The following is a 27902-nucleotide window of genomic DNA, read 5'->3' on the forward strand; positions in this document are numbered from 1 at the left end:
CCCCAACCAGCTGCTTGTGATGGCTTTGGAATGCAGCGTAACAGATTTCTTGAAGAGGAGATAGCACGCGATATATTAGTCCATACCGTGCCGAAATCGTGACGTACGTGGTGACCAGGGCCATGATGCGAAGAGAGGGGAGAGGGGAGAGTGGCCGCTCTATCCGCTCACTGTTCAATATCTTGCTCTGAAATATCTTCAAGCCACTTAGTGAAACAAGTGATCAGATTACCCCGAGTCAAGATGCACTTCTCAAGCGTAGCTCTGTTGCTTCCGGCATTGAGCTTGGCGGCTCCAGTCAGGCAGCATCCGCTTGGCTCTCACCATAAGAACCCGTACACACCGGATTACAGTGACCCATACGACCGAAAGGTCGACACCGTTGGCGAAGGACTGCAGCCTCTACCTTTCGTAAGTCACTCAACACTCTTAGCAATAAGGCAGCCTGAGAATGCGGGGCCTGTGCAATGGCGTAGAGCCAACGATCAACACATACGGAGAGGATGCTAATCTACTTCTAGCGCAATGGCAAAGGCACGACCGTGCTGGGTCCGCGCAACAAAGCGCGAGAACAGCAGGATCCTGACATGGTTCGACCACCAAGCACCGACCACGGCAGCTTGCCCAGCATGAGATGGTACGTTTTGGCCACGCTCATGTGATTCATGTCCTTCTAACAACAAGATAGGAGTTTTGCGGACTCGCACACGCGTATTGAAGAAGGCGGTTGGACCCGCCAGACGACAGTACGCGAGCTGCCAACATCGAAGGAGATCGCCGGCGTCAATATGCGTCTTGATGAAGGTGTCATCCGTGAGCTCCACTGGCACAAAGAAGCCGAGTGGGCATACGTACTAGATGGCAGCGTCCGTGTTACGGCTCTTGACACCGAAGGCGGCTCGTTCATTGATGACCTCCAAGCCGGCGACCTGTGGTACTTCCCATCCGGCCATCCTCACTCACTGCAAGGTCTTGGACCCAACGGCACAGAGTTCCTTCTGGTCTTCGACTCTGGCGACTTCTCAGAGGAGAGTACATTTCTCTTGACAGATTGGTTTGCCCATACGCCTCGCGCTGTCCTGTCCGAAAATTTCCGTGTCCCGCCGGAACTGCTCGACCACATCCCACTATCTGAGAAGTACATCTTCCAGGGGCAAGTACCCGACTCAATCGACAAGGAGAAGCCGGCTGCCTTCAAGCGCTCGAAGCTAAATTTCACTCACCACATGCTCGAACAGGAGCCAAAGGTGAGCTCTGGCGGCAAGGTTCGCATCACGGACAGCAGGAACTTTCCCATCTCCAAGACCGTCGCTGCAGGCCATCTCGACATCGAGCCTGGCGCGATGCGTGAGATGCATTGGCACCCGAACGCTGACGAGTGGTCATACTTTGTTCGCGGTCGTGCCCGCGTCACGGTCTTCGCCGCTGAAGGAAACGCTCGCACATTCGATTACATGGCTGGTGACGTCGGTGTTATACCCAGAAACATGGGCCATTTCATCGAGAACCTGTCCGATGACGAACCGCTTGAGGTGCTGGAACTGTTCAGAGCCGATGAGTTTCAGGACTTCTCCCTCTTCCAATGGATGGGTGAGGTTCCGCAGAGGCTGCTCAAGGACCACCTATTCCAGCATCATCCGGCTGCAGGTGCCCACTTTGCGGACGCTGTCAAGGGTGCCGAGAAGGACTCGATCAAAGACCTCTATTACAAGTCTCCAGAGTTTGAGAAGGCCTCCGAGGCGATGGTTCGAGATCTATAATCTGCTAGGTCTGCAGTGGAAAGCGTGTTGGAGGCGATGTGTCAGTAGCTCATTAAATACTAAGCGCTGGCCGAAGAACGCTTGAGGTGGCATGATCAGAGCCACCTTAGCACGCTGCTACTCGATTGTGGGGTCCGATATAGTGTGTCAGTGATAGCCTGTCAGTAATGCATCAGTCTTGCCTCGAAGAGATCTCGTTCGAATCACATTCTACGTGATATAGCCGAGGTCTACATGTTGAAGATGCGACAACCTGAACACTCAATCAGGGTCCAGTTAGACTTACTGCTGTGCTGTACATGTAGTTTTCCGAGCTACATCCGGTAGGCATTGTCGACGCCAGAAGCTGAATCTGGGCAGTACCGTTATGACCCGGCTCTCTTTCATTCGTTAGCCACTTCTCAAGCTTTCGACACCATGCCTTACGCCACAATCAACGCTCACCGCATCAACTACTATGACACCACGGACAGTGAGCCGAACCGTGGAAGTGGCCATGCTCCTATACTGATGATCCATGGGCTCGGCTCGTCGCAAAACTACTACTTGCCTGTCATAGCATATTTACCAACTTACCGCTGCATAGCGCTGGACACATATGGCGCGGCTCGGTCAAAGTCACAAGGTGAAACTCTGACGCTGGAGGAGTTGGCTGACGACGTTGTCGGGCTCATGGATCATCTTAGCATTACAAAAGCTGTCGTAGCTGGTCACTCCATGGGTGGTACAATGGTCTGTACAATTGCTGCGAAACATCCAGATAGACCACTTGGCATTGTCGCAATCGGTCCGGTCAACCCAGCTTCTGTGAAACCAGAGATGTTTCAATCCCGTATAGACACCGTCAAGACAGGTCTGTGTGGGTCGCTCAGAGTTTAAAATGCGTTGCTGATCGTATTAGACGGCATGGAGCCGTTGGCTAACACCATTCCTACCTCGGCCACCAATGCGAAGAGTACACCTTTACAGCGGGCGATAATCCGCGAGCTCATTCTTGGCCAAGACCCGACTTCGTACGCATCGCATTGCGATGTTATCATGAAGATGAGGGAACCTCCGGGCGGATTTAAGACAGTTAAGGTTCCAGTGCTTATTCTCGCCGGCGAGGAAGATAAGTCAGCTCCTCTAGAAGGCTGCCAGTACATTCACGACCGTCTAGGCTCTACCAGCAAGAAGCTTACCGTGATGTCCGGTGTAGGTCACTGGCACTGCATAGAGGCCGGTGAGCAGGTGGCAAGAGAAATAGCAGCCTTCTGCTCCGAGCTTTAGTTTACAAACCCCCGGGTGGCGACATATCTTACCCCGGCGCTCAGTCAACCAACTGTTCAAAGAGGTCATTCCGCCGCAACAGCAGCGTCTGCAGCTCGTTCTTCAGGCCACTCAGTTCCTTCCTCGCCAAGGTGCCATCGGAAGGTAAATGCTGGAAGGGTGAAATGTCCGTGTTGATCATGTTCAATCGCTGGCGAAGTTCCTCGAGATCAAAGTTCTGCTTCATGAGCTCGACACAGAGGGATTCGCCAGCAATATTAGCATGCAGCGCGCTCAACCGCTCATCGTATTCAACAAGCTTGGCCTTGAGCTGCCTGGCACTGCGACTCCATTCGGCAATCTGCTCATGAACAATGACGGGATGCTGGAATTGGTTGCTCTGTAGCTCTTGCAGAGCTAGCATGGCTCGGTTACATTCCTTAGTTAGTGTATCTCGCTGGGCACCCGCTCGCTCGACTTGCTGCTCGAGGTCAAAGTGAAGCGTGCTGAGATCACATAGCTTCGCTGCCATGTCTAAAGTATTGGTCGCTCCAAGCAAGGTAGCAGTCTCAGCAAGTGCTTGTACACCGTCATGTCCAGCGAGACCGAACGAGCACATGGCTGTTTCGATGACACGGTCCCCCAGATCATCTTGACGTTTCAAGGATCGGAGAGCGGCTTTCTCGACAAGGTCGATTGCTGCATGTTGATCATCGGCAGTCTCGTTACGGGTTGCAAGACTCAACAGCACCTGGAGTGTCTCTTCATTCCGTTCAACGCTTGGTACTCGCCTACCGTAGACCTTAACGAGCCACGAATCCACCGACGCCCAGTCTCTGGCTTGAGCCTGCTGAGCTTTGGCTTTCGAAGGCGAAAAGGGAGCCGTAGCAGTCCAGTCTGTCGGGCTCTCCATCGCCGCTCTTCGAGGGTTTTACGCGATAACCGTAAGAAGGCCAAAGTCGTGGATGCGGATGTTCCTCATAGGGAAACTGCGGTTGAGTTCGGGCCGTCCCCGTCGTGCAGAATCCGACTGCCGAAGTCTTGGATTGATTTCGACGTCGAATCACGGCTTCACCAGCCCGGACAAAAGCTATCAACTCAGATGTTCACGAGGCTACTCGTTGTGGCCTCCGAAGAACCTCGCTGACATTGCTCGTCACATTGAACAGCGCGGAGATTGCTTTTTGTCGAACCGCATCCATGATCAGACCTCGGTGGCACAGCATCCAGAGACACTTCAGCGGAGGGTGACAGCAGAATGTCAGAAGAAGACGATGCCGGTGAGGCGTATGCGGAGCATCACTACGATGATTACGGCGATAATGATCACATATCTATCGAAGAGTTTAATGAAACCCCTCTGCTCTTTGATCATAACACACAGCATGATCACGTAGGCGGACCCGAGAGAGCCGAAGCCGCAAGCGAGACCCGGCATGCCAGTGTCGATCAAAGCATTGAAGATCAAGATTCCTACGAGTACTCAGACCGCTATGCGGACGCGAATGGGTACCATGGTGCCTACGGCCATGGTGAAACCTTCGACGGTGGCGACTGCGCAGATGTTGTCGGTGCCGACACGGCTGGCCCAATTGCAGTTGAGCCTAGACGCAAGCCGGGACGACCTCGTAAGCGTGCAAGTCCAAACGGCATTCAAAAACGCACCGCGCAGCCCAAACGTCCGGCACCGGGCCGGTCATATCTGTCGTCAGCCACATTGGCGAGGTTTGACGAGCTTCGCGGGTTGCAGAACTCTCAACGGCCAACAACCGAATCCACGGACAATGCCCTGGAGCCGCATGTGGATGTGGATGATGCCCCTAGCGAGGGCGACGACGGGCTTGCTGCGGCGTTGCGACGACAGGCTGCGGCACAACATTATTGGCAATCAACCAAGAATCTAGGGTTCGGACAAACTAATACGAAGCACCATGTCGAGCTTCCTGAGACTTACCACGCCTTCCCCGAGGAGGACCTAACAATTCAGGGAGCTCCTGTAGCAAATGCGTTCTTTCAGCAGACCCTCGACCCTCTTGGCGGCTTTGAACTTGACGAAGACCTACTGGATCGTGGGCCCGGACTTTCATATGTCCACGATAACGTCCATGAGCATAGCAGCGGTCTCGCAGGACCAGAGAGCGTACGAGGGAGGCCGCGTGGTCGTGGACGCGGTCGTGGACGCCGTAGCTGGAAGTGGGCGCTCGTCGGCACAACGCATGACGCTGCCAAAGCTAAGGCTGAGGCGCGAATCCAGCAAAAAAGCGCCCAAGGCCGTGGCCGTGGGCGGGGTCAGAATGGCGGCAGAGGTGAAGGAGAGCCAAAGCGAGGTAGGCGTTCTGGTCCGCGCAAACCCGTTGACCCGGGCAAGGAGTTCAAAGGCCTACAAACTCAAGCGATCTCGGCATTGATGGAAGGCAAGCTCGATGATGCCCTTTCCTCCGCACAGCTAGCCGTTCAGACCAATCCGGAAGTTCGATCAGCCCATACTCTGTTATCCGAGATCTTAGAGAAGCTCCATCGCAAAGCGGACTCTGTAGGTGCCCTGATGACTGGGGCTGTCGTCGCAAAGGATTCATCGCTGTGGATCGAGTCCGCAGAACGCACCATCAGTGTACTGAGACACGAGCTATCTTGGTCTGAAGTCGCAGACCAAGCGCTGTATTGCTACAGCATGTCGGCCAATCTACAAAAGCGAATGGGGATCGAAGACCGTGAACTACAAGCGACCATACGCAGAGGGATGCGTGATATGCTAATTGCAGTCGGTAGAAATGCCAAAGCGCGCCATGAGTGCAGCTTTCTATCCTGGCTGAACCCTGGTGACTTCGAAAACGCGGAGACGTATGCGCAACTCTGTCTTAGGGAGACTGATGACATTCCCAAGGCGAAGGAAGCCTATGAAAAAGCTTTCGAGGCAAGAAAGACTGAGTTCGCGGGTCTGGATGACAAGGAGCGCGAAGCTTTGTGGTCACATCTCGACCTTTATGCGCAACTCGTTGACCGCCACGGTACCACTCGGGATGATGGCCTCCGCAAACTTAGCGTCTTTCAGGACGGGCTTCGTAAAGTGAAGCGATTCGCTCGGTACATACTCGGTCGCGCAGACGAGTCCTTCTGGGAGAAGCACGAAGGGGATGACAAGGAGTTTGACATCGACCACGGGGAGCGACGAGTCTTCGTCGGGGAATTCCAGCAGGGCAAGGCAAGTCGTGACAAGGCTTTGTTCGGTCAGGGACTGCCACTTGATCTTCGCATCAAGTTAGGCATCTTCCGTGTCAAAATGGGCATGTCACATCACGAAGAAGCAATGCGCCATCTGAACCACCTCCTCGCGTTCACCAACGAGATGGCCGATCATGTTGATCTGTTCGACATCGTGTCCGAAACATTGAAAGACCACCTCATGTACGATTACGCACTGCAATTCTACGAGCCTATGCTTCCTCACCTGCAAGGCACACATGAGGTCGTTTCGCTTGGACTTGCGCAAGCTTATATTGGCACTGGCCGCTATGAAGACGCGGAGGATACCCTTCGAGCCTTAATCAGAGCCGATCCGCTGAACAAGCAAGGCCGGGTGGACTTGGCAAAGATGTTCGTACGTCAGGGGTGGAAAGAAGAGGCATTGCCGCTTTGTGAGGAGTTAATCCGTCTTGGTCATCGAGAGGTGGTGAAGGCTCATGATCTACCACTTCCACCCGTACAGAGGCGCTTTCACCGCTTACCCAAGGGAGCGAATGGTGCGGTAGAGGGTGCTGAGGAGCGTCCAACACCTCTAGTGAGTTCGGATGTCGATGAGGTTTATCAACGAGCTGAGCACCTCTGGCCGTCTGTAGAGCAAGACATGGACGGGGAGGATGCAGAGGAGTGGCTAGAGCTCGCAGGTGGATTGGCCGAGACTTTCCGGCAAGAGCGTGCTTTCTTCCCGCTCAAGGAGCGCAACCCAAACGTGCAACCAACCCGCGGACGACCCAGAGTCCGCAGGGATGACAGCGCTGACGATGCTGGCAATCAAAACTCACGCCTAGCCGCACAGACGCCGACAGATTTCAAAGGCATACTGCTCGGAGACTGGCACCGCATCCTTTCCAACCTCGCCCTGCTCTGGGCCGCTCGGGCAGATTACGCCCGGTCTTACGAAATACTGTACGACATCCTGCTGAAAGCGACCATTTTCTACTACGACCGAATCTTCTTTGACATGAGCAATGCCGTCGCACTCTGCTGTGCTTTGCAATTCAATGACAGCCACGCTATCGCCGATATCGCCCGTAATTACATTACCAAAAGTGATGCGCGAGCTAGCATACCCTTTCACCTCCTTGCAGGCGGGACGCGATTATGTTACGGCGAGAACAATGGCTTCGACTTCGACCCGACACAAAAGTTCGTTATACGTTCGCTGAAGGGTATAGATTACATGGTCCTGCCACCAGAGCTACGACAGCAGATACCACATGGCTCAGATCTTCCTACTCTCGAAACGCGTCTCAATAGGTATGGATCGGAGACTGGCCAGCTCGATGCGGGCGTGCTCACTCTGTACGCAAACATCATGGCGTTAGCGAAGCACGGTGGGCAGTCATCCCTGGCGTACTATCTGCGAGCCCTTGCGATCGAGCCGGACAACCCGTCGATCATCCTGAGTCTCGGACTCACATACATTCACAACGCCATGAAGCGGGTCTCAGAGAACAGACAGTTTGGCATCCAGCAAGGGTTGTCGTTTGTGCGGCGTTACTACGACATGCGACTTGCCACCAATCGAGTGATCCTTCGCCAGGAAGCAGAGTACAACATGGCGAAGGTGTGGCACGTGTTGGGCCTGACGCATTTGGCGATTCCAAGTTACGAGAAGGTGGTTGGCATGAGCGCGGCTGTGCAGGAAGAGGCGCGCTCCGAGGGTCACATCGGGGCACACACTACTGTTCAAGCGGAGGACTTCGCGATGGAGGCGGCGTTTGCGCTGCAGCAGATCTTTGCTTTAGCGGGCAACGTAGAGGCCGCGGCAACCGTCACGCAGGACGTTTTGGTGATCTAGCGTTCAAGCATAGGAGTTGGAGGTCATCTATTGTTTGCTACCTTCTGCCAGCACCGGCGGATCTAAGTCGATCATGTGAGTACTGAGTGCGCGTTTCCAATCACGCTAAGCATTGTGTCAAAATCTCTACCTCATAGCCCAGTTCACGACTTGCTGATGGCGCTACCACAAAGCCAGCACCGTTAATCCGATTGGGATGCCCGTAACCGTGTGTCGCACATCATGTCCTCATTCCACCGAGTATCTACCAGATCTCAGCTGCATGGCAGGTGAATCCGCATCAGCAGTGCATGTCGTACAGATCAAAGCGCCGAACGCCTTGCGACTGGTATATACTCTAGGCCAAGCTTCAAGTCTCATTTGCGTCAGCATCACAGCGCACCATACTCCTCCGGTGGATCGAGATGCCACCTCCCATCATGCAACCCCTGCATCGCCATCCTCCCTTCCTCAGTCAACTCCGGTCTGCCATTGTCCTCGGTCGCATGGGTGAAGAACCTCGGCCTCCACTCCTTATGTTGTGCCTTCCTCTCCGCCGCTCGTTCCCGCTGCCGCTCCTCAAGCTCCTGCTTCCGGTTCGTCGCGGCATTATATTGCTTCGCCATGATGCTCTCCGTAACATCGTTCCAGAAGCGCCTGCTCTCGTTCGGTAGTTGCTCGTCTGGTGGCGGACAGACTTTGGGGACGGGACGAAGTGGGTTCACATCGACAAGGAGGATGCGGTCAGACTCGGGGACTTTCTTGAAGTCGGTTGAGCCAGCGGAGTAGTAGATCTTATCTGTCCATGTGCCGTCGAGCCTGCCGAGTACGTCTTTGTCCGGCACGTCTTTGATCCTGGTAGTGTTGTCTCGGGAAACATCGCATTTGTATATTACACCCTCGAGCTTGTTTTGCGTCTTGCCAAAGTAACCTTCCTCTAGGTAGTGCAGGAGCACCTTGATTCCTGTCTTCTCGCAAGTGACAAAGCAAGTATCCGAGACCGTGACATGCAAGTTACCGCGCAGAAGGCCGACGAGGTAGGCGGCAGGATGTGTCATTACGTACTCTTCACCACCCCGTCGATGTACCGTGAGGAAGATGCCTTTATTGCATTGGCCGGGTGTGACTTTGATGCTCGTGCCGGTGAACTTGGCGCTCAGCTGGTCGTATCCGCAGGCAGAGATGCCCTTATCCGGACATTCCACATAGAAGGCGGACACAGGTGGGTGATGCGACGTCTGCTCGGTCAGGTAGCTGACTTTCACCGACTGGCCTTTTGAGGTCCCAATGGTCTGATGTGTGCTTGATCCCGCGCCAGTTGGTACAGGTGCCGAGTCCTCCACCTCCCATAAACAGCGGAAGAACTCGCCTAACGTGCTGTTGTATGGCTTACACGGCTTGCCATGCACGTACTTCAGATCTTTCGTGAACCAGAACCGCAACGCTGCTAGCATTCGTTCCAATGGCTCATCGCTATCTCCTATCGTCACGAACGTCTCGGGCCGGTCGAGGTAATGCCAGTACTCCAGGTTTGGTATGGGTTCCATCAGTTGCGCCGGCAGACTGAACCGCACTGCGGCCATATCTGTGACACCGATGAAGCGTTTAAGAATGGACAGGAAGGTCTTTAACTTGCTAACGTCGTCTGGTGCCTTGCCATCTTGCACTTTCTCGGACGACATTGGCGAATTGGTTCGAGTTGAGCTCGCAGACACTGGTGTTGAGGGTTCCAGATGATCTGAAGAGGCCGTCATTCCGTTGATGGTGGGCGAAGCGGTGGGCGACTTCCTGCCTAGGACCATCGTGGGCTACAGGTAGACAGAGTGACGCTGCGACTCACTTGCCAAGTAGAGAATGTGTGGACAAGTGTGGCAACGTAAGGACAAAAGCTCGTTCTACTGCAGATAGATAAGGACTATGAAGGCGGAAAAGCGACGGACATTGGCAGAGAACGGAGGATGCTCGTGTGTCTGGCGCACGTGGTACCGTCTGTATGAGGTGACGCAGGACAAGCCTCGCGGCGGCGGTGCTAAATCCACACCCCACGGAGTAGACGCTCCAGATCTGAAACGCTACTAAATCGCAATCAAGGTCTCGACAGTAGGGCAGAATACGAAGCTAACGGACGCGGACGAGTGTAGGTATGCTAGAGCGGAATATTCGATATTGGACTTTCTGCAATCAGCGGATCTCTCACCGAGACCATGTTCCCACCAACTCTGGCACCTGTCGCCGCTTCAGTAACGTTGAGCGGCAGACCGTCACAATGCTGCCTTTCTCTCCAAATGCGCTCAGCTGTTGGACTTCGTCTTAGGCCGCCGGCACACCTGCGCTGCTTTACATTGCGTATTGTTTCGTGTTGAGCAGGCCTTTCCCTTTGGCTCGTACCGATCGGACGATCTCCATGCGACTGAAAACACATCGCTCTCGCACCGACTGCGAATGGACGATGTAGCGTCAGGGGCAACGACATTCTAGTTCGGAATGCACTAAGCTCTGCCAGATGGTTCAGGTCGCAGTAATAGGTGTTCGACCCGCCAAAGTGGACTGATGTTATGCAAGCATGCAATCTTGCATCCTCATCATCTTCCTCGTAAAGCAGCAGCGCCCGCTCCGCCTGCCGTCGAAGCATCCAGCGGTGTGGCATGCTCCGCGTTCAGCTTCTTTAATGTAAGCTCACGTTGATGCTCCATTACTCTTCGCTTCTTGAAGTAGGTCACCTACCCAAGCGCATTAGCATAATTTCCCCCCCCTCCATGCCTACCTTGTTCATACCCAACTTGAAGCGCAGCACTTCTCAAACTCTGCCAACTCCGGCGCGCACGCTTGCCTGGCCTTTTCGTCCTCCTTCACGCTATCGACGATGCCATGCTTGTCCAAGCATTTGAAGAAGGTATCGCGACCCTCCCAACACTGCGCTCTTGCAGACCGATCTGGCGCTATGTAGCCACCGTCCTTTGACGGTTCTGGTGTGCTTGGTGTAGGCTGCTTGTTGTTACTTCCAACGCCAAACCAGGACATGCCGCTGAAACTTGAGTTGAGTATGTAAGAAAGTAGGCCTGCAATTGCTGCAAGTTTTTGCCGAAAACGGATGTGTTGTTCAGCGCAGCACGCACGAAGAAGTTAGGATCGGTATAATACGACGGAGAGAGATTGTTCACCAGCGATGCATCAGTCATGACTTCACCATCTCACCTTCGTAGCGTGGAGCGTTTGCGGATGCTGACTGTTCTGTCGGAGACGGAATGTGCCGCAAGCCGCGGCCGGTAGCCAAGCATGTCGGTATTGCAAGAGGAAAGGGTAGCGACAGCGATGAGAGTCTGTGGGCGAACCGATGCTGGTAGAGAATTGTAATGGGAATCTGGCTTGTAGCTACAGAAGGTAGTGCTGTAGTCGTGTAGAGAGCAGCTCGCTGCAGTGTGGCAATAAAAGGTCAGATAAGCGACCCAACCTAACCTTCGTGTTGGGGAAAGGGAGGAACAAGCGTAGGGTAGCTAACCAATGCCTTGGCACTGGATGCTCACGCAAGGTGCGGGTGCCGCAGTAGATTACCATGCTACGTGGGGTCGGCGATGGGAAGAAGTGCCCCGTCGCCTGAAGTCTACCGAATGGCGCTTTCTGTCCTGCTCGCTTGTTCGCTGATCCTCGCTTACTGAGAAGGAAGAGGAGCAGCAAGTCGGACTTACTGCGACGCTTCGGTACGAACGGAACCCTTCTAGAATCCCTCTGCTGGTTTGAAAGGGCATCAACAGAGCGCACGCTCTTGGCGAATGGTCCGATCATTCAGGCGGTGGAACGAAAGGCGTTGTTCCCTTCCGGCATAAAGCGCCTCTTTAGGCTTCAACGCTCGGACGCACCTGTTGCCGCATGTCACGATCTGGAGCACGCTACCGTACCAATCAAACGGGGCCGACGAATGTGCCTAGTGCCTGCTTTGTGTCTATCTCGGTCCTGCTCTCTGTAAAGTATTCGTTTCGGAGAGTGTATGCATCCATATGCGTCGCTGAGCGCTCTCTTCAACAGGCGAGCGTTTGGGGGAAGGGCACTAAGATGGATCACGCTTGTCGCCGAAGGCTTGGCGTCTCTCACCAGCCTTGCCGAGAGCCTCCTTTCCTCTCCCTTCTGCAGCGACTCGTCGTTTCGCTGCGACAAATGCATCACCGCGCGCCCGCGGCTCGCCGGCGTATCTCGGAGGTGAGTTTCTATACCATTCGCCTTACCCTGGCACTACTCCAGCACATGACACGTGCGGCGTGCTCGCTTTGACGCAATCGCGTGCTTGTGGAATGGGTCGTGGCTGCCGTGCTTTTGCCCCCGCTCATCGTCAGCCTTTGCGCATGCTGGCTATCGCACGCACGGTTGGGAGCCGAGTGAGCTATCGGCCCACTCGCTCATCCTGCCCTCCATCTTGTCACTCGACGCGTCTTCCTCCCCCATCGCGCGGCGCGCTAGCCTCTTTACTTGTTTATATCCCCTCATTACCGACCCTGTCGTCCTCTTCACGACTGCACGTGATGAGGGCATGGCGCTGCTGTTGACGGGCTCACTAACGATGTGGCCAGCAGTGATCGACCAGTCGTCCATGTGCGACCGCCATGAACCAATGGCAGAACGGGAACGGCACCTTTGCGCCGGCCCAGATGTACAACAGCCTTCCGAATCAGTTTGAGCAGTTCCAACAGGGTCTCGCCAACGGCAACAGCTCGACACCAACCCCGGCCTTCCCTAACCAGACCTTCAACCCGACCTCAGTGGTGCCCGCCAAGCGCGCTCATGATGGCGGTATGGCGGGCTCACCACAGCCCTCGCATATGTCGCGCTCACAGACACCGGGTTACGGCAACTTCGCGAATGCGCCGACACCGTTCCAGCATCTCCAGCAGACCGCTTCAACCAATGCCACGCCCTCACCCATCATGGCTAACCAGCAGTACCGACCGAGTGCGCAGCAGTCGCGCATGCAGAACGCATCACCAAGTCCGTTTCCGCAACAGCAGCCGGCCAACTTTGCCAACCAGATGCAGCCGAGCACGCCGCAGCAAGCCGGCCAGCCTACCAGTATGCCTCAGCAGGGCCAGGTGGCCGGCTGGAACCAGAGCATGGGCATGAACATGAACAACATGAACATGTCTGGCACACCCGCATCCATGCCAGGCTCGACGAACAACATGGTCGCGCAGGTCAACGCGCAACGGCTGTACCAGATGAAGCTGCAGCAGCAACAAGAAGCAATGCGTCGTAGCGGCATGGTACCGCCGCGGCCTATTGGAGGCCAGCAAAGTCAAGGAGGCAACATGGCCGGTCAGCAAGCCAGTGGTCAAGTGGCCAATGGCCAGACACCTATGGGCATGAACGCGTCTGCGACTCAGCAGCAACAGCAGACGCAAGCCAAGCGGCAGCAGTTCTACCGTGCATTGCAAACCAACGCTGCCAATCAAGGTAGGCAAATACAGATACAACCTGTCGTGGCTGGTCGACCCATCGACTTGTACATGCTATGGTATGTAGTCGTCCAGGGCGGTGGCTCTCATAACGTGGAGCGACACGGCCGGTGGCCAGACGTAGCAACCAAGTTCGGTCTTCCTAATTCCGTTGAAGAACTCAAGCAAATCTACCATAGGGACATTGGACAGTACGAGCGCGCATATTTCAATATGCGCGCACAGGCCAAGCAGGAGCAAGCAAGAAACTACGCTCACCAAATGGCTGGCCTTGGCGCTCCGACGCAGTCTTCGCCAACGAGGATGATGCAGCCTCCGCCTCAGCAACCGAACACATTCACTCCATTCCAGCAAAGTCAGCAATCACAGCCGCCACCTCAAGCTACTCCGGTACAGGCACATGCTCAGCTACCACAGAACGGAATGGCTACGCCTCAGCAAATCATGCATCATCGCCGGAATAGCAGCGTCAAGAAGCCTGAGCAGCTGACGCCGCAACCCGGCTTGCAGACCATGCCCGCCCCATCGCCAGCTTCCCTCCAAAAGGTACAGCGTTCACCATCAGTCAAGCAGGAAACCGTTGGCGCTGTAATGAAAAGCGAGGAGCCTCAGAGCACCAATTACGTGCCAAATGTTCGGAGCATTGAAACGGATGGAGGCTATGACGTTGCTGCGCTGCATGAATTGGGCACCGCCATTCAACGATACATGCCGACCATGCCTACTGTAGACGAGATGGGTGTGATCGACATGCGCGCCATCATGCTCAGTCTGGCCTCAGGTCTTCACGCCGAGGTACGATACGCACTCGACGCGCTGGTGCTCATTTCGAGAGATGATCGGATCCACTTCGAGTTAGAGAAGTGTGAAGACTTGCTCGATGTGATTGTTGATTGCGCCGAAGAGCAGATCGATCAATTGTCGGAGGAAGCGCCTGAAGTCTCTGACGCGCTTGATCTGCCGTCATATGAAGATATCCTGCGTGGAAGCCGAATTGAGACAGAGTCACTGCAAGACGTCCCAGCTTTTGGCACGCCGGGATATCAGCTCAACCGCGCAGCTGATCGCTTGATTGCCATCACGACCATAGTCCGAAACTTCTCATTTTTCGAGCACAACCATCACCTCCTGACGTCGGCGTCGCTGATCAGATGGCTGAGCAACACTATCCGACTGGTCGGCACGCGGAACATGCTTCTGCGCAGTTTCTGCAACACGCTGGACTTCTACAAAGACGTCATCACCTTCCTTTCGAACATCACGCAGAGTCTGGAGCTTCCCACCAGAGATGACGCGCTCCACATTCTCCACTTCTTACTCGCTTTTGCGCCGCAACCAAGCCCAACCTATCAAGAAGGTGGCGGCACTCTACGGTTCACGAGCTTTGTGCCGTCAATTCACCGCTCGCTGCCAGCAGCAGTCGACTGTCTCGCCAAGCTGCTGGCACGCCAAGACCCTAACAGGATGTTGTATCGAAGCATCTTCACCGCTTCTGGCTCCTCGTCCGCTGCTTCCGAGTCACCGCTCGATCTTCTTACCAAAGCTTTTGCCCTCGCCATCTCCGTCTTACCCGATCGCTCGAAAGGCGCATCCAGTAACGCTGTGCAGCTTCGCGTCGTTGAGGTCCGCAAATCGTACCTATGCCAAGGCATGCTTGCGGCGGACATTCTCACATCGCTTGCGCCTGGCAACGATACGGAGCTTGCTCGCTCCTGGATTGAGAGCGAGGATGGCTGGGCTGTCAACTTGCTGCATCTGGCCTCACTTCTCTCCGTTGACCGCTTAGGCCAAGCCGCTGGCCAAAAGGGACGTGAAGCTCTTGGGCATGATACGGAGGCCTTCAAGCTCATAACGCATCGGGCTCTGAGCATGATGAAGAGATTGGCGGAGAAGTCTGGGAGAGGAGGTGCACACGGACGGGCCCTACCAAGTGCTACAGTCAATGGCGACGGCCAGCCAGAGGCACGAAGTGAATATGATGAGACTCAACAGTCCGTGCCGAGATGGGACGGTATGCCGCAAGGTCATGCGATTCTCGGTGCGCTGTTACTGGGTAATACCGACAGTGTAGCGCTGAGTTTACTCTGCGGTTTGCATGATATGGTCATGCAGGCATGAGCTGGCTGACACCATCAATAATGCAGCATTCTCGGCAGGGTTTGCCAGGTGTGAATAGTACGCTGCGCGATGGATATGTGTTGCGTGCCTGGATACAGCGGCAGTATACAGAAGGTTCGCCGAACGCAGGCACCACCTTTGGGGTACGTGCAGTGAACATGTATGGTAACGGACATGCAAGATCATGCAGGAATTGTACATCTCATGCGTACCGTCATAATTCGCCTGAGGCTTTATGGTAATGTAGCCTATCCCATCATGTCTGAACCGCGATCTTCAAAGCAGCAACCACCAGCTTCCTACCCATCAGAGGATTGTGCTACCCAGCTGGGCCGTCGAAAGTCGGCACGACTGCACAAAGTTGGACGCCGCTCAGCTTACTGAAAATCACCGTCGAAGTCATCCTCGGGCTCAGGCTTGATCTCGTTCGCGCGCATCTTCTTCATAACCGGTGTCTCATCATCCACCTCCGACACCACCTCCTCCTCTTCCTGAACCAGCGCCGCAGTCTTCGTCCTCACAGCGGGAGTCGCTTTGCGCTTCCTGGCGATCTTGGAAGCGGAAGAATGATCCTCGTACGCACTCCCGCCTTCCTCGTCATCGGCCTCGTCGTCCCCTTTGACTTTCTTGCTTTGCTTCACCAACGGAGTCTTCTTGGCTGGGGTGGCTCTCTTTGGTGTGCCGCCGTTGGCACCGCTGGCGTTTTGCACGCTGCCGCTCAGAGCGCCGTACTCCTCCTTCAACTTCTTCTTGGTGACGCGCATGAGCTCGCGGGCGGAGTTGGCGGAGGCGAGCCCGGCAATGCGGTAGAATTTCTCGTAGTCGATCTGAGTGCCGAGACACTTGGTCAGTCTGTCCCGTGGTGAAGCTTGCAATGCTTCCATCTGAAGAAGAATATATGGAGTAAGTTGGCTACACACCTTGGGCTCGTTGTCAAAACACTGCCAAGCGAGGCCTAGATACTCCATTTGCTTCTGCGAGAGCGGCATGTTTGATAAGGGTTTTGGATGTTTAAGGAGTGCAGTCGAACTAGAGCGGGTGTCGTTTATGGATGATTTGAATGTTGTTTGTGGGAGAGTGATCCTTCTGCACGAAGTCTGGATCAGCAGTTGACGGAAGTTGTTGGGCAATAAGTGAATCCTTGCAGGCTGCAGATGGCTTGAAGGTGGCAAACGACATGTGAATGTTCGGGAAGGTGAACAATGAGCTTGTAAGCATACGACAGACCTCCGAACAGCGACGTTGTAAGTGAAAACTGAGATGCTTACTCTTTTGCTGAGGACTGAGAATGATTGCATCTTAGAAACGGTATGGTGAAAGGATATATTAGGTGTAACATTCATCGTCTTGCATAGTGAAGTGCAGGTGTGAAAGGAGGAGGACTGGTAGTAACAACTTCACTCTTGGATGCCGCCAATCTGGGTGCCAGCTCGCTCCCAATCAGGCTCCCGGAGCACATGATGGCATTCGCGATATCAACAGCCTTTCTCACTTCCACCCTTGATGCTGTCGTCTGAACACGAGTGTAGTGGGATGTCCCCAGAACGTTGCCGTCTCCCATTTAGGCCCTTGCTAGGCTGTCCAGGCAGTGCGACGTGAGCTCTGTCCGAACCAGCAGGCATGTGACGTATCCTGCAGCGAAATCCGACGCCACTAGTCATGGAAGAACAAGTCCGCAGAATGCCCTTTCGACGTCGAGCGATATGTCTGAGCCTAGTTCTTCGTCGCCCGATCACCACAACCATGCTTCCCATTGCCATGAACAAGTTCGCGCTTCAGAGCCTCAAGGAACATCCACGAGAACAGCAAACCAGCTGCAATGCACGATGTTCCAATCAACAAGTGTGAAGCGAAAAGCTTGTTGTGCGTGCATTTGTAGCCGTCGCCACCAGCATTGGGTGATGTTACTCGATGCCTGCTCAAACGTAGAGCATGTCCATCATGGTGATTTATGCTGCCATGTCGCCAGAGGAACGGCAGCATAATATCGGGCAGCCTGACTGCGCCAGCGCCCAACAAGCCATATATGATGATGCTGGCGATATAGCCGGCGGCAGTACGAATTGCCGCGCGGACCAAGCGGTAAAGCTGATCGACGTCGTTGGTATATCTACACTGCATACTGTTTCGTCCCCATCGACCAGGGCGTTGCAGCAAGGTACGAGGACAATGCCGAGGATGTGTCAGCCTTTGGCAGCAATGCCGCCAATTCGGTCGGAGACCAAAAGTAGTTGGTGCGCCGACTGAAGCTACGCATGCGGCAATACAGCACTTGCTAAGCACGGCTAGACAGCTTGTCTCGGTCCGGTCTATAGCGAAAGCTGCGTGGCGAGTACTGGACCGTGTCAGACGCACCAAGAGTCTACGCGGCCATATTTTGCAGCGCTTCATGCTTAGAACATCCTCTCCCTCAAAAACTTGTCAACCTCCGTCTTAAGGTGCCCCTTAAGCATTACGTGCCTCGTCACAGGATTGACCACGGCTTCCTTCTCCCCCAAGCCTAATGCGGCCCTCAGCTCGTCCCGCAGACTCTCCACCTTGCCATCAACCTTCTTGACCCTCGTTAGCTTCATATTGCCTCCTCGCTTCCGTAACTGGTAGACAGGTAGCTCCATGCTCGGCGTTCTCGTTACGAAGTATGGCAGATTAGGTGCGCATTGATCGGCTGGTAATGGTTCCACCGGCTCAGGGATGAGTTTGTGTTCGGTCACGGGATGATGAGTTGGATGGCGTGTCGGGTATGTGCGCTCGGCTCTTGGGTGGTTGGCGCGGCGAGAAGCACGTGGTTCTTTGGGTCGAGGTAATGACTTGAGTGTGTTTGGGGGGTAACTGGCTGAAGCATTGCGGGAGGCGATGAGATTGGGATCTGTTTGACACAGGCTCGTCAGTACGCAAGACATTGACATGTCTAGGTTTAGGCAGTGGCCACGTACCCTCTACTCGAGCTGTTCGCGTTGCTGTTTGCGCCTCTGCGTGGCATATGGAGGTGGTAGAGTAGCAGAGAAGTTGTCGGATGGTAGATGGTCGTGGAAGACCAAGAGGGCGCAGAAAGGGCATGAGCGGTATCACGGAAGCCATCTCGAACCTTGGTTGACGTGCAAATGTGAGGATGCGTCTGCAAAGGCGAAGCGTATGGCAATTGACGACGATGAAGGTGCGGAGATCCTATTGCCAAGGCCGGAGGTGAGCTTGCGCATCCATGCCAGCGTTTTCAACGCGGCATTTGATTAACGGAATACACATACACCGAGCCACCAGCGCCTCGCTAATACAATTCTCGCAGCTTCGACATTGCTTCCAATTAATCATCCCAACCTCTCCACACGCCGCAAGTCACCGCATCAGGCTGGTCCACAAACAGCTCCACCGAGAACCTCTCGTCCTCCGCTTCACCACTCGCATACATCCGGTCCAGTACTAACCACAGATCTTTGCCTCGGGTGACCATCTCTGGCTGGATTTCAATATCTTCCGTCCTGACGACGCCACCCGCGCAGTCAGCGTAGTCTCCTTCACCAGAAGCGATGTGAATCCGTCGATTCGGGCCACGGCCGCTCTCGATACTCAACCGCACGAGCGATCGACTACCCGAGGTGGCTCTTCTGGCGACCCCACCGGAGTCGAGGTGGCGTACCACGGCGTAGAGTCTGACAAGCCGCCTTGGTGCTAATGGGGCAGCAACTCTACTCTCGCCACGCTTGAAGGCTACAGCACTCAGCTCTAGCGTTATACGGCCCGCTCCCTCTCGTGGTAGCATAGCCACTCGCGTTGGTTGGCTCGACTCGATGAGTAGGATGAAAACACCGAGTTGGTCTGGCTCGAATGTGCTGCAGACGATCGTGTACTGGCCTGCTTCCAGCTCAGCGTGCTCCGCTAGGCAGCAGCCGCGGCTGTACTCCTTGCTGTCGAAGACGATGTCTCGATTCCGGATCGTGTGTATTCGCTGTCCTTGGCCATGCACTAGCTTGACATGCACATTCAGGTCCTCATTCATTGCCTCAAGCAGCAGGCTAATACGCGTCTTCTGCGGCACAGCGATCGAGAACTGCGGATTGACCGAGTATTTTGGACTGTGTGCGTTTCCTCCGGCTGTTTCTTTGGTCCAGGCCGCGGTAAGTGTATGGGCATACTGTGACCTCTCGGCGGCTTGTACCAGCAGCAGAGGCGAATTAGCAAAGCACGATAGCGTAAATGTGTGTTCGACAGCCGCTAAGTCCTGCTCGAGTGGAGCGATAGTGTAAACTTGTCCCGGCATGCAGTCATCAAGCTTTAGAAGCGTTTGTGGACTGTCCACGAACCACGCCTTGGCAATGTGCTTCTCGGGTAGCAGTACACGTCGTCCTTGTACAGAGAAGGCGACTAGTGCGATATGCCCGCAGAGGTCAATGTCGTAGCATCCCTCCGCAATCTCTTCCTCCGTAGCACCCTCAGATATAGCGTTTTTGAAGTGCCGCCAGAGAAGTATCCAGACTGTGCCACCCTGCGTAGCAGTGACGGTCATCTGAGGGTGTGCACTCAAGCTCGCAAATCGCCCTCGAGGCACATTGCCGGCTCTACCTGCACGCGAAAGGTCCCAAGCGAAGTGCATGTCCTCCCGGTATCCGAAGAGGCCAGGGTTCCAGTTGAGATACATCGATTCGAAATGCTGTACGACATTGTCGAGATCCATCCAGAATGTCCCAGGAGACAACTGTTCGTCAGCATTGAGTAGATCGCGTGAGGACTGCACCGGGCCAGGGTCATCGTCGAAGGCGATCAGAGACTGTTGAGTGACGCTCGCGCTGGGCTGAGCGGCGCTGCGTTGCGTGCTCTTGACCTTTCCACGCCAGCTTGTCCCCTCGCACCAAGGATTCTTGATGAGGAGTAGCCTCTGCCCGTCAACTTCCCGCAGATCCAAGCAGGCGTAGTCGTGTTCTCCAGCCAAGCCGAGCTCACGTTCCGTCTTCGCAGTCATCTTACCAGTACCCATAGTGACCATCACATCGCCGTAGTCAAAGGCGGTCAAGATACGCTTCCAAAACCGGTCCGGTTCCAGCTCATCGCTCTGCATAAATACTTGCTCTGGGATCCAGCCGGTCAGTATCCATAAATCCGTTGCGGAATTGCTTCCCGGGAAGGCGTAGCCACCGCGGACTTTAAGGTACGCCTTCTCGATCAGTGCGGGCCAGAGTAGGCCCGGGTTATGGCGGTCTACCACGTGGATGGCCTGGGTGGTGCGGCTCACGGGCAAACGGTCGTCAATAACCACCTTACGGTGACACCCATTGAAGTTCAGGCGGACTATGTACTTGCCGTTCTTCGACATCGAAGGTCGACCGTTCTCTGCGTCATACGGGTGAGTGACCTTCCTTAGTATCTTTGCATGGCCACGTTCAGCTCTAGCAACGACAGCACACAACGAAGCCACGACCGAACAGTCGGTGGCAGCATCCTGCACAAGATCGATGCGTCGAGTAAAGGTCATGCTCGGGCCAAGATTGGTACGGTCAACCGGAAACCATGATGGTGGCGGAAGAGCATCCTGCGGCCGCTTCCAATCATCGAGCATGCCCTCTTGAAACTCGGACAAGGGTAGCTCCGGCGTGTCTCTGTTGAAGAGACCCGTCAGCTGAGAGCTAAAGGGAAAAGCGTGATATCAGCGGGCAACACACATAAACAATCCCTCACCGGCCTTAACTTGGAACTCGTCTGGCGCCGGTGCGGTGTCCCAAGGCGGGAACTTGAAGCCATTGAGAAAGCCTGCCTTCAGAAGAAGTATCTGTTCAGACTTGGGAAGTGCGCGTGTCGTCTGCGGTTCTCTGAGCAGTGCTGACGTCTTACCGGTGGACTCATGGTGGGTTTGAGACCGCAAGCTGTTAGCTCGCAATCGCTCTCGCCAGTCTTTGCTATGCTTGATCCGCTCAGCTTCCTGCACCAGCTGCTCGAACCGTCGCGAGAGCTTCGCCTTCTCATTGGGATCTTTGGTCAGCCTTAAGGCTTTCATAGACGTCTCCGCGGCCCGGATGGCGATCTCAAGCGCTTCATCTTTGCTTGCAGACCTCAGTAGGCGATCAGACAGTTGGTCAGCCTCATGCTTAAGCTCGTTCAGATCGTCGCTGGGCTTGCTCATCATGCTCAACCATGTCTACAAGATGCCACGGTGTACGTCGACGACTAGACCTGACACGTGATTAACGCTCATTACGTCGTCTCGGCAACCGAAGACGGAGTCGAAGCTGGCGATGTGGCTCGTGCTTCGCAATGCTGCGGCTCAAGTTTACCTCGGCTTGGGCGATCGTGGTGCCGGGACACTCATGATGAGAACGCACGAGGCCGCGGGCTCTGCCCTACTACTGCTTCTTTGCTCAATGCAAAGGCGAGCACTCAACGAAGTAAAAGTAACCCAGCAGCATTAACTGGGAGATACCGATATGAGGTAGCACCCACGAGCCTATCGCTATACCCTCATCGTCAACCGCTCGGTCATCTCGGCAGCCACACACGAAGCCAGCCAACTCCGTCGATACTCACCAAACCGCAGCAATGGCTGCAAAAAACGAAGTGCCGCCATGGGGATTGGCGATCGCAGGTTCGACCGGCGCCGTGCTAGCAAATGCCCTCGTCTACCCGCTCGACATCGTTAAGACGAGACTACAGGTACAGATCAAGCAACACAAGCTCGACCCACCTCGGGATGCGCTAGACACAACGCACAAGCACTACGAAGGCACCATCCATGCAATCACGTCCATCCTAGAAGACGAGGGCTTGGTCGGCCTATACAGCGGCATGGCGGGCAGCTTGCTCGGCGTCGCGAGTACTAACTTCGCGTACTTCTACTGGTATAGCACCGTACGGACCCTGTACCTGAACCGGGTAAGTCAGGGGAAGCATCCAAGCACGGCGGTCGAGCTCGGTTTGGGTGCAGTAGCGGGCGCATTGGCACAGCTGTTCACGATCCCGATTGCTGTCATTACCACACGACAGCAGACTCAGCCGAAAGGTGAAAAGAAGAGTATGCTTGGGACGGCCAAGGAGGTCATCGATGGCGAGGATGGTTTCGCGGGACTTTGGAGAGGTATTAAGGCGAGCTTGGTCTTGGTCGTGAATCCCGCCATCACCTATGGCGCGTATCAGCGGTTGAGAGAGGCGATGTATCCGGATGATCGAGCATTGCAGCCTCACCAGGCTTTCTGTAAGCGCGGCCTTGCACTGATAGCCTTCAAGCACCAGCTAATGAGATATCGGTGTAGTACTCGGCGCTCTTTCCAAATCACTCGCTACAATCGTGACGCAACCCCTCATTGTTGCCAAAGTAGGACTGCAGTCGCGTCCACCCCCGGCACGACAAGGCAAGCCTTTCAAGTCCTTCCTTGAAGTAATGCAATTTATTATTGAGAAGGAAGGCCCGCTCGGGCTATACAAGGGCGTCGCGCCACAGATCGTAAAAGGTATAATGGTGCAAGGTATTCTCATGATGACGAAGGAGAGGGTGGAGCTGCTGTTTGTGCTGCTCTTCAGATATGTCAGAAAGATGCGGAGAGAGCAGCTCGAGCAACTTGCTGCTTTGGCAGCGAAGAAGGTGGAGGAGGCGAGAGTTGCAGTGACGAAGACCTAGATCTCGAACGGAGCCGGTTACAGTCGGACGAGTCCCAGTGTCCGGCGTTTGGCGAAGTGTCGATTGCATATGTGCAGGCTTGGATCGCTTTCGGAGCGTTACTGGGGTATATACATTGTACATGAATATGGTGCCGCTTATTTGCACCTGGAATCGGAGATCAAGTTTATGCTGGCTGACTTGTCTTCATGACAGGCTTCACTTCTTGCTCGTCTTGACTTCCTCTTCTATGCTTCGCACGTACCCTTCTAATCGCTGCACAGCTGCTTGTAGTGCCTGCCGGTCCGTCAGTAAGCGTCGAGGCTGCGCATTAATAATCACCCTAGCGTACGTAGATGTCCTCCGTCAGTAGCTCATTCGAGACCTTATACTCGTCAATGACATAGTAGTAGAGGCCGCCTCCTGCCAGAACTGAGCCGAGGAGGAAGCCAAAGATGCTGTCGTCGTCAGGTCAGCGGAGTAAGGATCGAAGGCACGTTTGGAGCGCATCGTGCGCTTTTCACTCACGTTCCTCTGAAGGCGCCTACAGGTCTTCTTGTGGGTACGGCATCCTGTAAAAGTCTCCTGCTTGTCTGAAACGATCGGTACGCTGGTCGGGAGGCACTGGATCGGAAGACTAGGTTGGCAGGCCGGCTGAAAAGGAGAGGCCGCATTACGGAAGGCAGGCGTGCAGCTGTCATCGCTTGTCGCGTTTGTGAACGAGATCGAAGATGTGGAGAATTTGTACTTTAATGGTGGTTGGAGGTCTACATGTGAGCTCGAGCTCATGGTCTAGCACTGTAGCTCGGCTCGGCAGAATGATCGCCCGCTCCGATGCCATCTCGTCAATCGACGCGTCTTCCATCCGACACCGCGTCTGTCATCCATCTGCAGCAGTGCTATAGCAGTACATCTTCAACGAAAATGTCGCTCAAACGCAAGGCGGTCGACCTGGCTGCCGATGCTGCCAAGAAGCCCAAGAACAGTTCCATTACATCCTTCTTCTCCCAGCCGAAACCGAACCCGTCAACCTCGTCAAACAACCCGTCGCAGCCAGCCTCATCCCCAACAGCACCCGAGACGAAGCCAGTTGTCTTCGACAAGGAAGCATGGATTGCGAAACTCACCACCGAGCAGAAGGAGCTACTCAAGCTCGAGATTGAAACGCTGCATGAAAGCTGGCTCGGCGCGCTTAAAGATGAGGTCACGAGTCGTGAATTCCTTGACCTCAAGCGCTTCCTAAAGCGTGAACTCGAGACGGGAAAGAAGGTGTTCCCGCCGGCGGACGACATATACAGCTGGTCCCGCCACACGCCTCTCCCCAACGTCAAAGCCGTCATTCTTGGTCAAGACCCCTACCACAACCTCAACCAAGCTCACGGTCTATGCTTCTCCGTCCGCCCTCCGACTCCCGCTCCGCCATCGCTTAAGAACATGTATATCGCGCTCAAGAAGGACTACCCAGAATTCAAGCCACCACCGAAGAATGGCGGGCTCCTGACACCCTGGGCTGATCGTGGCGTGCTACTCCTCAACACCTGCCTTACGGTCCGCGCACATGAAGCGAACAGCCATGCCGGAAAAGGATGGGAGAAGTTCACGCAGAAGGTCATAGACATCGTTGCTGCGAAGCGGACACGCGGAGTAGTCTTCCTGGCTTGGGGTAGCCCGGCGCAGAAGCGGTGCGTGAAGATCAGCAGCAAGCATTTGGTGCTCAAGAGTGTTCACCCTAGCCCGTTGTCTGCGGCGAAAGGCTTCTTTGACTGTGGACACTTCAAGAAAGCGAATGCGTGGCTGATGGAGAGATATGGAGAGGATGGGACCATTGACTGGAATCTGGACGTGGCGCCGGAGGATGCTGGCGTGTGAGCTAAGCAAAAGTTTTAAGCGTTCGCCACGCAAGCATCAACCAGTATTGACGCGATAAGCGCATTCTGAGCGTTGGTTTAGATGTGCATGGGCAGGCTATGCCTTAAGCTCCGGGGAATCAGCAAAACACGTGGCCAAGACCTGAGGAGGGTACCGCTCTCCCTTCACTCCCCCGACACTCTCAATCGCATGCCGAAACTCCTGGATCTCCTCTTTGGTCAAATGCACATTCGCCGCACCCGCGTTCTCCTCGAGGTATTTGATACGCTTCGTTCCCGGAATCTACAAAAGGAAGGGTGACGGTCAGCGATGTCTAGAACATAATGAGTATGCCTTTTGGCTCTTGCGCTACGCACCGGTATGATGTTGTCGCCCTGCGCCATGAGCCAAGCAAGCGTCAACTGCCCGGTCGTGCAACCTTTTCTACTAGCGATGTCGGAGAGTGTGTTCACAAGCTTCAGATTCTCACCAAAGTGCGCCTCACTAAAGCGAGGGTGGAAGAGGCGTCCATCGCCCTGGTCGAAGTCGTCACGAGATTTGATGGTACCTGTCAAGAAGCCTCTTCCGAGCGGACTGTAAGCCACGAGTGCCACTCCCAACTCATTCGCTGTCTTGAGGAACTCGGTCTGCGCGTCCTCAATCTCGAGCGCAAAGGGAGAGTACTCCATCTGTGCCGCCGCAATGGGATGCACGGCGCATGCACGGCGCAAAGTCCGGGCTGAGCATTCGGATAGACCAAGGTACCTGATCTTGCCTTCATCTTTCAGCTCTACCATCGCCTTTACCGTTTCTTCGATGGGCGTGTTCGGGTCCACACGGTGCTGGTAATAAAGATCGATCCGGTCGACACCCAACCGCTCAAGGCTGTCCTGGCAGGCCTGCTTAACGTACTCTCTGTCACCGCGCACGGTCATTGACCGATTCGGGCCCATGATGACGGCGAACTTGGTCGCGAGGAAGATCTCTTTGCGTCGACCCGTCTCCTTGAACCAGCGACCAAGCAACTTCTCATTAGTGTGCGGACCGTATAGATCACTAGTGTCCCAGAAGGTGATTCCAATGTCGGCGGCTCTAGTCAAAACCTGCAAAGACTCCTCGTCGGTAACTTTACCGTAGCTGGTGTAGGCTCCGCTCATGCCCATGCATCCTAGGCCTTGGGCGGAAACCATTTCGTCGCCGAGCTTCCTCTTAGGGTATGAGGAGGCCATGGCGCGGAGGTGCTGCTGGACCGAGAGGATAAACTGTGTGCCGGGTAGTGAAGAGGGCTGAGGTTGGCTACGGGGTTAGCTTCCGCGCGACGAGAGACAGTAATTTATAGCAGTCTTTCCAGAGGAGTAGGAGCAGGGAGGCGGGAGAACTACGGTGTTGAGCCTTGCGATGATGTATCAAACGCCGCTATCACCGGCACTTGCAGCTGTGGCAGAAGTCGTTGGCTTTCTGGCCGCTTAGCCAAACGTACAGTCGGCTATGAAAGATGTCTTCGCCAATGCAGTGGTGAACGGATGCACGCCTTCTCTTAACGCCGGCAAAGCAGGAGCTGCAGGAACCCGGCTAAGGTGAAGTCGGCACGTCTGCTTTTGGCTAGGCTGTATGTTAGCTAAGCGTGCAGGTTTGCAAACACGCCATGCGGCTGGCATCAACCTCGACATCTTGAATATTTCGGGCACGGAGACAGCTTCCATCCGAATCTCAGCGTCTGCCACGCCACAGAAGCTAAAACAGGCAAGGCACGTAAAGGGATTGGGCGAGATGCATAGAAAGGAGGCTGCCCAGAAGTCAATGATGACATATGACGGCTCATTTACTGCGCGTTCTCCGCTTCGCGCGTCACCTCTCCTGCAAACCATCCGTTGAAGGAGGTGTATATGACGCGCGCGTGACTTGAACCCAGAGTACAGTATACAGTACAGATGTCTCTTACACGATCTCTCCTTCGCTGTTCCAGACTCACCACTACTATTCGCCCAGTTGTTACTGTCAAAGCACACCGTCCATTCACCAGCAGCACATCATTCAGAATGCCTGAGGGACTTACAAAGCAGGAGGTTGACAAGGGCATCGACCCTTCCGTCAACAAGCAATATGACGACCAGACACCCACCGAGCAGAAATTCGAGGATATGTACGCCATTGCCGACAAGCTGAAAATTGGTATGCTCGGCTCCTACCGGAACGGCATCGGCCCTGTATCCCGTGCCATGGCTGTTGCGAAGCGTACCGGACCGTAAGCTGCATGCGTGGAGTCGTATTGGAGATCATATGGCTGATGTGTACTATAGCGACTTTCTGTTCCTTGCCAACCGAAACAGCCAGAAGTTTGACGACCTCAACAAGAACAAGGAAGCTCAGGTCATCTTCCACAACACCAGCACCCAAGACTGGATCTGCGTAACAGGCGAAGCAACGTCAACCAGCAACGAGGATCCGCGTATCAAGGAGGTATACAGCAAGGCAGCTGGTGCATGGTTCGGTGACCTCAAGGATGGTGTCCACACTGGCGGCCCGGAGGACCCGCGTATGACGCTCATCGAGATCAAGGCCAAGTGTATGTGACACGGACTCTGCATTTGTTGATCGTGTACTAACATCTGGTGATAGACATCTCGTACTGGAAGCACGAAGTCAGCTCGCTCGGCTATATGGCGGAGGTTGCTACTGCCACGATGACCGGCGGCGTGGCAGCCACCGGCACGTTGAGGCAGATGAAGGAGGACGAAATCAGCCAGGCGAGATCGAAGCACAGCACCATGAGCTCGTAGGTTCGGAATGGCCAGCGACAAGATCTTCGTATTCTGTTGTTGTGAGATGCGTCGCCACATATCAATCCGGCTACAGATATATTATGTAGCGAGAGCAGCTTATGAGACACG

The 27902-nt window shown here is 54.8% G+C and overlaps 15 protein-coding genes across 15 annotated transcripts; 7 read left to right on the forward strand and 8 right to left on the reverse strand.

Moving 5' to 3' along the window:
- Positions 1 to 243: 243 nt before the first annotated feature.
- On the forward strand, positions 244 to 1760 carry BAUCODRAFT_145379 (uncharacterized protein; the record flags this gene model as incomplete). Its single annotated transcript, XM_007674376.1, has 3 exons — positions 244 to 411; positions 522 to 637; positions 689 to 1760. 3 exons carry the CDS (start codon positions 244 to 246, stop codon positions 1758 to 1760), a joined length of 1356 nt encoding a protein of 451 aa, XP_007672566.1.
- Positions 1761 to 2177: 417 nt separating this feature from the next.
- BAUCODRAFT_64026 (uncharacterized protein) lies at positions 2178 to 3029 on the forward strand (the record flags this gene model as incomplete). Its single annotated transcript, XM_007674377.1, has 2 exons — positions 2178 to 2613; positions 2662 to 3029. The coding sequence occupies 2 exons, from the start codon at positions 2178 to 2180 to the stop codon at positions 3027 to 3029; spliced, it is 804 nt and encodes a 267-aa protein (XP_007672567.1).
- Positions 3030 to 3069: 40 nt separating this feature from the next.
- Positions 3070 to 3921, reverse strand: BAUCODRAFT_64122 (uncharacterized protein; the record flags this gene model as incomplete). Its single annotated transcript, XM_007674378.1, has 1 exon — positions 3070 to 3921. The coding sequence occupies one exon, from the start codon at positions 3919 to 3921 to the stop codon at positions 3070 to 3072; it is 852 nt and encodes a 283-aa protein (XP_007672568.1).
- Positions 3922 to 4059: 138 nt separating this feature from the next.
- Positions 4060 to 8235, forward strand: BAUCODRAFT_361780 (uncharacterized protein). Its single transcript, XM_007674379.1, has one exon. It carries the CDS (start codon positions 4267 to 4269, stop codon positions 8047 to 8049), a length of 3783 nt encoding a protein of 1260 aa, XP_007672569.1. The 5' UTR covers positions 4060 to 4266; the 3' UTR covers positions 8050 to 8235.
- A 185-nt stretch (positions 8236 to 8420) lies between these two features.
- BAUCODRAFT_62608 (uncharacterized protein) lies at positions 8421 to 9782 on the reverse strand (the record flags this gene model as incomplete). Its single annotated transcript, XM_007674380.1, has 1 exon — positions 8421 to 9782. The coding sequence occupies one exon, from the start codon at positions 9780 to 9782 to the stop codon at positions 8421 to 8423; it is 1362 nt and encodes a 453-aa protein (XP_007672570.1).
- Positions 9783 to 10610: 828 nt separating this feature from the next.
- Positions 10611 to 11049, reverse strand: BAUCODRAFT_63959 (uncharacterized protein; the record flags this gene model as incomplete). The annotated part of the gene is made up of 2 exons (XM_007674381.1): positions 10611 to 10748; positions 10804 to 11049. 2 exons carry the CDS (start codon positions 11047 to 11049, stop codon positions 10611 to 10613), a joined length of 384 nt encoding a protein of 127 aa, XP_007672571.1.
- Positions 11050 to 12151: 1102 nt separating this feature from the next.
- Positions 12152 to 15594, forward strand: BAUCODRAFT_364513 (uncharacterized protein). Its single transcript, XM_007674382.1, has 2 exons — positions 12152 to 12222; positions 12594 to 15594. Exon 2 carries the CDS (start codon positions 12624 to 12626, stop codon positions 15585 to 15587), a length of 2964 nt encoding a protein of 987 aa, XP_007672572.1. The 5' UTR covers positions 12152 to 12222; positions 12594 to 12623; the 3' UTR covers positions 15588 to 15594.
- BAUCODRAFT_364384 (uncharacterized protein) lies at positions 15595 to 15864 on the reverse strand. Its single transcript, XM_007674383.1, has one exon. The coding sequence runs from the start codon at positions 15761 to 15763 to the stop codon at positions 15602 to 15604; it is 162 nt and encodes a 53-aa protein (XP_007672573.1). The 5' UTR covers positions 15764 to 15864; the 3' UTR covers positions 15595 to 15601.
- Positions 15864 to 17113, reverse strand: BAUCODRAFT_364398 (uncharacterized protein). Its single transcript, XM_007674384.1, has 3 exons — positions 16856 to 17113; positions 16508 to 16673; positions 15864 to 16414 (listed from the first exon to the last, which is right to left on the reverse strand). Exons 1-3 carry the CDS (start codon positions 16924 to 16926, stop codon positions 15965 to 15967), a joined length of 687 nt encoding a protein of 228 aa, XP_007672574.1. The 5' UTR covers positions 16927 to 17113; the 3' UTR covers positions 15864 to 15964.
- An 867-nt stretch (positions 17114 to 17980) lies between these two features.
- On the reverse strand, positions 17981 to 18665 carry BAUCODRAFT_21735 (uncharacterized protein; the record flags this gene model as incomplete). Its single annotated transcript, XM_007674385.1, has 2 exons — positions 17981 to 18453; positions 18521 to 18665. 2 exons carry the CDS (start codon positions 18663 to 18665, stop codon positions 17981 to 17983), a joined length of 618 nt encoding a protein of 205 aa, XP_007672575.1.
- A 223-nt stretch (positions 18666 to 18888) lies between these two features.
- BAUCODRAFT_63830 (uncharacterized protein) lies at positions 18889 to 21696 on the reverse strand (the record flags this gene model as incomplete). The annotated part of the gene is made up of 3 exons (XM_007674386.1): positions 18889 to 20310; positions 20404 to 21175; positions 21245 to 21696. The coding sequence occupies 3 exons, from the start codon at positions 21694 to 21696 to the stop codon at positions 18889 to 18891; spliced, it is 2646 nt and encodes an 881-aa protein (XP_007672576.1).
- Positions 21697 to 21824: 128 nt separating this feature from the next.
- On the forward strand, positions 21825 to 23510 carry BAUCODRAFT_364390 (uncharacterized protein). The gene is made up of 2 exons (XM_007674387.1): positions 21825 to 22761; positions 22820 to 23510. The coding sequence occupies exons 1-2, from the start codon at positions 22110 to 22112 to the stop codon at positions 23182 to 23184; spliced, it is 1017 nt and encodes a 338-aa protein (XP_007672577.1). The 5' UTR covers positions 21825 to 22109; the 3' UTR covers positions 23185 to 23510.
- A 577-nt stretch (positions 23511 to 24087) lies between these two features.
- BAUCODRAFT_63153 (uncharacterized protein) lies at positions 24088 to 25032 on the forward strand (the record flags this gene model as incomplete). The annotated part of the gene is made up of 1 exon (XM_007674388.1): positions 24088 to 25032. One exon carries the CDS (start codon positions 24088 to 24090, stop codon positions 25030 to 25032), a length of 945 nt encoding a protein of 314 aa, XP_007672578.1.
- A 48-nt stretch (positions 25033 to 25080) lies between these two features.
- Positions 25081 to 26358, reverse strand: BAUCODRAFT_364570 (uncharacterized protein). The gene is made up of 2 exons (XM_007674389.1): positions 25389 to 26358; positions 25081 to 25314 (listed from the first exon to the last, which is right to left on the reverse strand). Exons 1-2 carry the CDS (start codon positions 26238 to 26240, stop codon positions 25129 to 25131), a joined length of 1038 nt encoding a protein of 345 aa, XP_007672579.1. The 5' UTR covers positions 26241 to 26358; the 3' UTR covers positions 25081 to 25128.
- A 692-nt stretch (positions 26359 to 27050) lies between these two features.
- On the forward strand, positions 27051 to 27791 carry BAUCODRAFT_145392 (uncharacterized protein; the record flags this gene model as incomplete). Its single annotated transcript, XM_007674390.1, has 3 exons — positions 27051 to 27256; positions 27312 to 27577; positions 27631 to 27791. 3 exons carry the CDS (start codon positions 27051 to 27053, stop codon positions 27789 to 27791), a joined length of 633 nt encoding a protein of 210 aa, XP_007672580.1.
- Between the last annotated feature and the right edge of the window lie 111 nt (positions 27792 to 27902).

Source organism: Baudoinia panamericana (genome assembly GCF_000338955.1).
Source record: "Baudoinia panamericana UAMH 10762 unplaced genomic scaffold BAUCOscaffold_2, whole genome shotgun sequence".
In the NCBI taxonomy this organism is placed as follows: domain Eukaryota; kingdom Fungi; phylum Ascomycota; class Dothideomycetes; order Mycosphaerellales; family Teratosphaeriaceae; genus Baudoinia; species Baudoinia panamericana.